At 53.1% G+C, this 8,437-nt stretch overlaps 2 protein-coding genes across 2 annotated transcripts; one reads left to right on the top strand and one right to left on the bottom strand.

The window, feature by feature from the left end:
- Positions 1-7: 7 nt before the first annotated feature.
- On the bottom strand, positions 8-1,526 carry EV422DRAFT_490482 (transmembrane amino acid transporter protein-domain-containing protein; the record flags this gene model as incomplete). Its single annotated transcript, XM_053067469.1, has 5 exons — positions 8-102; positions 188-389; positions 451-737; positions 809-1,227; positions 1,345-1,526. Coding segments are annotated over 5 exons (1,185 nt in total), but the record flags the coding sequence as incomplete, so codon positions are not given.
- Positions 1,527-2,691: 1,165 nt separating this feature from the next.
- EV422DRAFT_511142 (cystathionine beta-lyase) lies at positions 2,692-4,601 on the top strand. Its single transcript, XM_053068990.1, has 3 exons — positions 2,692-2,938; positions 3,212-3,349; positions 3,439-4,601. Exons 1-3 carry the CDS (start codon positions 2,747-2,749, stop codon positions 4,399-4,401), a joined length of 1,293 nt encoding a protein of 430 aa, XP_052929960.1. The 5' UTR covers positions 2,692-2,746; the 3' UTR covers positions 4,402-4,601.
- The last annotated feature ends 3,836 nt before the right edge of the window (positions 4,602-8,437 follow it).

Genomic DNA, 8,437 nt, shown 5'->3' with positions numbered 1-8,437 from the left:
GGGACCAAAAATATGCTAGGATCGAGTCCAGTGCTGCGCGACAGGGGTGTAGTTGGATCGGGTATGAAAATGCGGACAGCAGCACAAAGGATATCCGTGCCACTGTTTGTTATTACGATAGCGTTGTCTGCGGGATGGTCAGTGGTCAGACTGGGATGCAGATTAAGACCAGCAAAGTTCTACTCACAGTTGTTCAAAAGACTTTCCTCTGCCTTTGCTCCAAATGTCAAATACCCCGCCCACCCGACAGCAAGGTATATAACGACGCATAGGAAAATCGCTAGATCAATGATGTGCATTATCGATGCGTCGGTTTTGGGAGACGCAGTGCCAGCTGTGTTCTCCGCGCTGTTTGGTGATGTATTAAGCTCGTTGTAGATAGAAAATATCTGGAAGCATCGGATATTAGTTACAGCGACGGTAGCTCACAGGTGCACAGAAGACACTCACATTCTGATGGCAAGTGAATAAAAATAGAAAAATAGGTAAGGTGCCGACAATGTCATCATTTAGGAGATACCAAGGGCGATTGGATTGATTTCCATCCCCCGGAGGCGTTGGTGCGGCGGGGCCGTTGCCGGGTTCTGTGACCTCCGCTGGGACAGCGGAATGCGTGAAATAACAGATGACGACGACCAACGCCATATACACCGCGCACGCAAACGCCGTCCCTGAGAACCATTTGAAGTCATCGACGTCGCGTGAGAGCGATAGTGGTATCAGTAGAATGAGAAAAGCTGAAGTTCAGACGGATTGGGGTTAATAGACGGCGAACACGACCAGCTAGGAACTTTTAGATTCAACTGACCAAAGAGCCAGAATTGGCCATTCGAGATCCATCCGACAATCCACTCTCCGCTGCCATCCCACCCGGGCACAAGTTCCCAAACAATCCTCGGAACGCCATCAGCAATCATCTGCAAGTAGCTAACGGCGAACCCAAGGCACGCAAACACCATCATGACGTCCACCAGCATGACAATGAGCGTAACCGAACGCTCCGATCCTGCTTTGTTTGTTGAGCGAGAGGAGCCAAACGCGGCACGGCACAAAGTGGCGTATGATGGCGTGTTCGCCGTTGTAAGAACAGCCAGCCGTGTGTCGTGATAGCTCACTTGCTGAGCTGATTGGACCAAGAAACGGAGACTGCTACGAGTGGCCAGGGCGAAAATGATGAGGATGATGGTGCCCGTAACTGGACCGATTTTAGCAAATGCGTAAGCCATACTGTTACGGAGGGACGATTTTGTGGCTCAGTCCAGAGGAATTGACAGATACCGCAAAGTTCGCACGCTCAGCAGATACCAATGCATGAAGCCCTCAAACGACCGCACCGGACCATACCTCAGCATCTGCGTCCCTAAAATTGTGTTCAGTACGTTGAGAGTCGAAGAGACGAGGGTAGGCGCCGGCGGACGTTCCTCCCCGCTCCCCTCTAGCTCATCGTTTTCACTTGCATTGGAGGACAGCTCGCTAACACTTCGGATCAGGTCGTCGGCCGAGTCGATAGCTAGTAGCGACGACATTTCGTTTGCTGCACCGATTGTTGCAAAGCTCCCACGTCGACTGCCTCTGGTCAACGAGGCTGATGGAACATCCCGCGGCGGCAAGATGAGGGACTCGTTGTCAAGCTCATCTTCGACAGGCTCAAAGTGACCGCTATGAAGAACCTCTGAAGGCCTGGGAGGGTATATAACAGGCACATCAATCGTAACAGCGCTGGTATGAACCTCGGCTTGGGTGTGAATATCGTCGGGATTGAATGTGGGGAGTGGGCCTTCGGCCCATGGGTCGGCCACTGAAGGATCGCTCATTGACCTATGGCACACCTGTGAAGCAACTCGAAAAGATATGAGGCCTTCTATCTATATATCCAACCCTTCTTTCACTGTTGGAAGGCCGTCAGTAGACGAGCGAGCTCCAAGCGCCGCCTCCCTGCCTGTAGATCAGATGGCCTCTTCTCCCCGCTGTGCTTCTTGTGCCTTGCGGAGTGACACGGAGGAACAAACGCGTGAGAAGCTGAGCGAGCGGTGTCCGAAAGAGAATCCCCCGATACCACTACCACCCACTCTCAACATTAAACAGATCTGGCGCTCTCTATTTGTGGCAGCAACAGGGCAAATCGGACACCGATGCCTTAGCGTCGCTTTTTGGTGTGCGTTCCTTGGGAGAGGGCGTCATGGCCGGCAGCGATACCTCGGAATGGCGGGCTCCCCACATGTTGCCCCGAAGACCCATTAATTGGGCACCTCAGCACAGCGGCGTCGTGAGCTCACCACTTCTCGGGACGACGAGCAGCCGCGCTCCATCACGCGTTATCTGCCAGAGGTGGAGGAAGCCATATTGTCACAGTTGTCCGAGTCCTAGCTTGAAAGACCGATCGCTTGTGGTGGCCCCCAACGGGATGCCGAACCCTTTCAGTTTCAACTCGAGCAGCCGAAGTCTTGAAGACAATTGGAGTACCCAGCGGGTAACATCAGATACTGGGATTAGCGAGTGCCAGGCGTACTCACTTCGAGCCGTTGCATGGGGTTCCGCCAACGCGTTGGGCAGGATTTGTCACCACAGTCACCCAGAACGCGCCAGTCGCACAAGGGCCTCCCCCTCCCTCCCCCTCGAGATGGAGTCTCAAACTGATATGCCTATTTCCGGCCGCCCATAAAAACTCAGCGCACTGACCACATCCAGCCGCCCCCCCCCCCCCCCCCCCACCTCTTTACCAGCCGTCTGCCACACCACCAGCAACATGCCTCCAAGCGGGGACTCACCGGCTCCCACGACCGCCGTCACGTTCGGCGTCAACACCGACCAGCAACACCCCGCCACCCGAGATCAGTCTATCACCAACACGAGAGAAGTCGCCCCGCCTATTCACCTCACCACGACATTTGAGTATGCTCAGGACCCGGACCTGCTTATTCCCGCTATTGACCGTCAGGTAAGTATCTGGGCGTTGGGGTTGGGACGGGGAGCGATAGGGAAGGCATGAGGCTGGCGGGAAGCGAACCCAGGACCTACAAGCGAGCGGAAGTTGGCTGTAGTTAGCTTCTCATCGACGGGAAGCTAGAGGCGGAATAATGCTTGAGACTCGCGCGAGCGACGGCGACCGCCAATGCGCCGTAGCGCCAGAATACCCCCGCTGATCACATCTCCAGCTTGTCGGGAGCTGAATTCACTACTTCTTATCATTCATTTACGTTGATATTTCCAGGGCCAGCCCGTCCAGCCATTTGTCTACTCTCGCGAGTCTGCACCCAATCTTACGCGTCTTGAGGATGAGCTGTCAGTCTTGACACACGGCAAGGCCATCACATACGCTAACGGATTGGCCGCGCTATTTGCCGTTTACGTACGTTGCGCCAGTTTGGCCGTAGGAGAAAACCGATTTCCCTGCTTTCTCAATGTCCACTCAATTCCGTCCTCTCTTCTCTTAATCAGACCTACTTCAAACCCCGCAACGTTGCCCTCAGCCCCGGCTACCACGGGTCTCTCGGAGTGCTTCAACTTCATCAAAAGCTCACTTCCCTCAGCATTGTACCGCTATCTACGCCTAGCTCCTCACTCCAACCAGGCGATATCATCCACCTCGAAACCCCCGTCAACCCAACCGGCGAATCCCTCTCCATCGCTCACTATGCTCAGATCGCCCACTCAGCAGGGGCATATCTGCTTGTCGACTCCACTTTCGCGCCTCCTGGCCTGCAGAACCCGTTCGATCAAGGAGCGGACATCGTCATGCATTCGGGCACCAAGTATCTTGGCGGGCACAGCGACATGCTGGCGGGTGTCATCACATTGAAGGATGACGAGAGGGGACGCAAGTGGGCCAAGGAGCTGCTGACGGAGCGGACTATCTTGGGGAGCATCATGGGCAGTATGGAGCAATGGCTGTGCTTACGCAGCTTGAAGACGCTGGAGCTCAGAGTAGCCCGACAGAGTGAGAGCGCGGAAAAGCTCGTACGCTGGCTGTATACGTGCTTGTCGGACGACAACAAGCTGCCAACGGCATCCGGGACTGCCCCTACCGCTAACAAGCCCACCCAACGCGAAATCGATATTGTCCGCCGTGTCGTCAAAACCGTTCACCACTCCTCCCTCCAAGGCGTTCTCGACCCTTCCACAACCAAATGGCTCCCAGCCCAGATGCCCAACGGCTACTCCCCAGTCTTCGGACTCTCACTAAAGACGCCAGACCTCGCTCGACACCTGCCGAGTCACCTTACACTCTTCAAGCATGCCACGAGTCTTGGCGGCGTAGAGAGCTTGATTGAGTGGCGCGCGCTGAGTGATAAGCAGATCGAGCAGAATTTGCTTAGGGTTAGTGTGGGTGTGGAGAAATGGGAGTTGTTGAAGGGGGATTTGTTGGGTGCTTTTGAGAAGTTGGGTGCTGCGTCCGTTTAGATGAATGCTGATTTCAACGAAGGATTGGGCGCAGGCCTCGGTCTCTTCAGTGTAATTTGTAGTTTCCTCATTCTGTTCTGCGTAGATTGTTATATGTACAGTATGTAAAGTATGTTCTTTGGACACCATGGAACTTGAAATTCGTCAATGGGCAAGTCCCCTCCTCTATACTCTATACACTACGGGTCAAACGCGCCATGGATAATTTTAATTATCCATGATTTATTAAGGTTCAGCCGATGCATACTTATGATAATGCAGGTCCACGCGACGAATAATCAAATGCATAATCGAAACACGCCATATGTTTTAATTATCAAATGAATATGTTAAATAATTCATGAATTAAAGCTATTGGTCGAATGTTGCCGCCGGCCACCCATGAAATCATATGTCATGCATACTTATGCATAATCACGTGATTCATAAGTATGCATTAATCATTATCGGAAAATAACGTATTGTTCCATGCGCGAGGGCTTTATCATTCATAATGCTGCATTATCACCCAGATTATCACCAGTAAACCATTGGCATATCACTCTTGCTTTTCCGATATCCTTCTGACAAACTGAGAATCGTCATTGCACATGGCGACTCTGGTTGATCAAGAAAAAAGGCGGAACAAGAACCTGTCATCTTATCCAATGTGCTCTTCATCCCTTTCCGGATAGGCTGTGCCACCATCGTATCAAATAACCATTTATACCTAGACCCACTACGATGTCCGTGCTCCGATGCCCCGTACCAGCTTGTCAAAAGGATCTTCCCACCAGGTTCCTGCACCACATTTATCGCCACGTACGGAGTTGCGAAAGGAATCTAGGCATCGTGAGCCTCGTCCGCAGATTGTGTGCAGGGAGTGCGGATTTAGCGGTACTTTCGACAGCTATGAGGACTTTGCGAAGATCCATCTCTGTATCCACTTTGCTGAGAATCAGCCAGACCGGGTAGATATAGAAGGCGCCCCACCAGCGGATGGACAGGCCAGGGTTGTTGTTCCCGACGAACTTGCACAGCCGGACTTGCACTATGGAATAGAGGATGACATGGAACAAAATGATGACGAGGCCAACTTTTTGGACTACGGGGAGGACGATTATACACAGCACCTTGACCTCAACATAGCACTCGACGCTGCCGATGGGTTTGAAGATGATGAGGATTAGCATTTTGAAGGGCTCGTCTTGGACAACGACGACCTGTACGAGGAGGAGGATCAACCATACGATGATGCAATTCCAGTAGGAGGAGGATACCCCGCTGGCGATCCACCTATGTTCCCGCTACCTCCTGCGCGCCAGTACTTCCTCAGCCCGGAGAAGTTGACATTGCTCAAATTCATTCTTTTCGCTATCCGGGCCAAATGGACACTACAATCGTATGCCAGCTTCTTTGACATGAACATATTCAGCACCGAACCGGGAGTGGAGATACCGCGGACTAGGCCGACCGCCCACAGAAAAGCCTGGCGTGCAGTAAAGCCGTTGATGGAGATGCGGACGTCCAGTGTCCAGGGGTCGACAAACAAAATGCCATACATGCTGCTGTCGCACGTCGTCCGCTTCTGGTTCCAGCAAGCCACCGTTGCATAGAAGATCAGCCGTACGAACGAGAAGATTACCATACCCATGGTCGAGAGACTTAGCAGTAGTCGGCAGAGGAAGCAGATGACTGAGCGAACTCTATGTAGTGTGCAATGCTGTACTGTGAAGTATGTATTGAAGTCTAAAGTGTGAAGAGGACGCGAGGTCTGAAGGGGAAGAAAAGAGTGAAGTCCCGTACGCGGAACCGTGGCGTAAGCAGGAGGGGTGTCACGTGAGGGAATAAACTACGGGAACCCTAACCGGGGACTCGGGAGGATGATACCTCCAACACCCCCACTCAAACTCACGAGTCTATCTAAGTGAAAGATGAAAAACAAACAATGAGTACAGCGGTGCGGCCGTACGCGAAAAGCGGGCGGTCGGGGGGATGAATAGCTATGACTAAAAAATGAAAGAAATGAAAGAGTAAAAATGAAAGAAGGGGAAACGCCGCGAGTTTAAAACAAGAGACAGCTGTCAGTCACCCCCAGAGAGGTAAGACCAACGTTCCCCATACTCAACTACCGTATCCCAGACTACCACACGATACGCGAAACAATGGCGAACGGAGGCAAGAACGGCGGGAGTGGCAAGAAGAGCGGCGACGGCAAGAAGAAGCAAACGGCCCGTAAGACGGTGAGACCAGCAGCCCCTCCAGCTGCACCTCCGCCAGGACCCTCACGACCGACTACGCGCTCTACGCGCGCATCGTCCGCAGCGTCCGCAAGCGACTCTTTGATGTTGAAAGCCCGAGTTAGAGAAGCTCTTCGATTGGCAACGGAGGTATCGACGTTGAGGTACCGCAAGGATAACCATGAGAACCCCGCGAAGCACCTGGCGTTTACGAAGGCGAAACTGGATCGATCGAAGCGAAAGAAGGGGTCATTCGAGGCATTGATGGAGGAGGCAGACTACCTTGGATGTAATGCAGTCTCGAAGTCACGATATAAGGCAAAAGGCAGCATATCGAAAGAAAAGATGAAAGAGGCAAAGCGCCGCAGTGATGCGGTCGAGAGACGGGAGCGAGACAAGATGATGAAGCGACTCCAGTACTTGCGAAAGCACATGGATGATTTGTCTTCGAGTGAGGTTGGAGATGGTGACGGAAACGGCGGGGGAGGTAGTCCTGGGGTCCGCCTGGTGGAGGCGGAGCCGGAGCCGGTGGAGCCCCCGGTGCGGGGGCAGCGGCAGCTATCACGGTGGTGGGTTAAGGTGCCAAAGTCGTATATAGTGCCCAGAAGCCGTCCTGGTATGGGTGTTCCGTATGTCTCATTCGGACGTAGTCGTCGCCGGCTGTCTATTGCTAGCGACACGTCCTTCTTGAATTGCTTGAATAAATTTCGTATGTGTCTCGGGAGGAAAAGGCTTTGTGAAGTAATCAGCCAGTTGTTCCTGCGTCGCGGTGTCGAGGAGTACGACAACTTTCTCCGCCATGCCGTCGCGTAGCTTCTGGTAGCGTACGTCAATGTGTTTGGAGCGTTGAGTAATAGCCGTGGCGTTGGCAATCTCGCGTGCGCTCTGATTGTCGATGTGGAGTGGCGTGGGGTCTTTGATGTTGCCCTATTTGTCGCCGAAGACCTCCGCGAGAATCGAGCGGAGCCAGATGACCTCGTTGTAACCGAGGGATGCGGCGATATACTCAGCTTCTGTGGAGCTGAGAGCTACGCACTTCTGCTTGGTGCTTTTCCAGTAGATAAGCTGACCTTTGAAAAAGCTGGCGATGCCCGCGGTAGATTTGCGGTCGTTGGCATCGTCTGCGTAGGATGCGTCTGTACAGACGCGAAGTCCAGCTTGATCTGAATGACCGACTTAAAGGTAAGGTCGAAGGTGCGGGTACCTTTCAGGTAGCGCATGATGCGAAGTACATCATTCCAGTCGGCTTGGGTAGGAGCTGAGACCTGACATGCGACGAAGCCGACGGCAGTTGAAATATTTCAGCGCCAGGTAATGGATGCCCACGTGAGGGCCCCCACTGCTTCCTGGTAGAGAAGCTTGCTATGAAAAGGGGGGCTTGCGGAGGCTGGTCGGGTACGCGCAGAGACGGCGCACGGCGTAGAGACCAGGGTAGCGTTTTGTTGTCCAAATCGTTCAAGTAAACCGTCGATATAGGTAACATTGCTGATTTTGAGTTGGGTCCCTGACGGCGAGAGCTGGTAATCGAATACCAGACCCAGGCAGTTCTTGATGGGACTGAGATCCGTACAGTTGAAATGGGAACATAGTTCACCTTTCACTTGTTTGACGTGTACGGGAAAGCAGCAGGCGATGAAATCGTCCACATAGATAAGGAGCATCTGGAGGGCGTCCAGAGTGCGCGTCGTTGTCGCATAGCAATAGAAGACGCATGGGCAGTTCTTTAACGGAGTAAAGCCGCGAGAACTGAGGGTTTCGCAAAGAGTACGGTACCAGAGAAGCGGAGACTGCTTCAGACCGTATAGAGCCTTGCGTAA

The sequence above is a fragment of the Fimicolochytrium jonesii genome, assembly GCF_025526975.1.
Source record: "Fimicolochytrium jonesii strain JEL569 chromosome Unknown EV422scaffold_1, whole genome shotgun sequence".
Lineage (NCBI taxonomy): Eukaryota > Fungi > Chytridiomycota > Chytridiomycetes > Spizellomycetales > Powellomycetaceae > Fimicolochytrium > Fimicolochytrium jonesii.
This window is presented reverse-complemented; position numbering and strand designations above follow the sequence as displayed.

Bases quoted from the DNA above. Each gene is read 5' to 3' on its own strand.
- EV422DRAFT_511142 (XM_053068990.1), top strand. From the start codon at position 2,747: ATGCCTCCAAGCGGGGACTCACCGGCTCCCACGACCGCCGTCACGTTC. The intron at 2,939-3,211 runs GTAAGTATCTGG...TGATATTTCCAG, and splicing joins TTCCCGCTATTGACCGTCAG to GGCCAGCCCGTCCAGCCATT. The intron at 3,350-3,438 runs GTACGTTGCGCC...TCTCTTAATCAG, and splicing joins CCGCGCTATTTGCCGTTTAC to ACCTACTTCAAACCCCGCAA.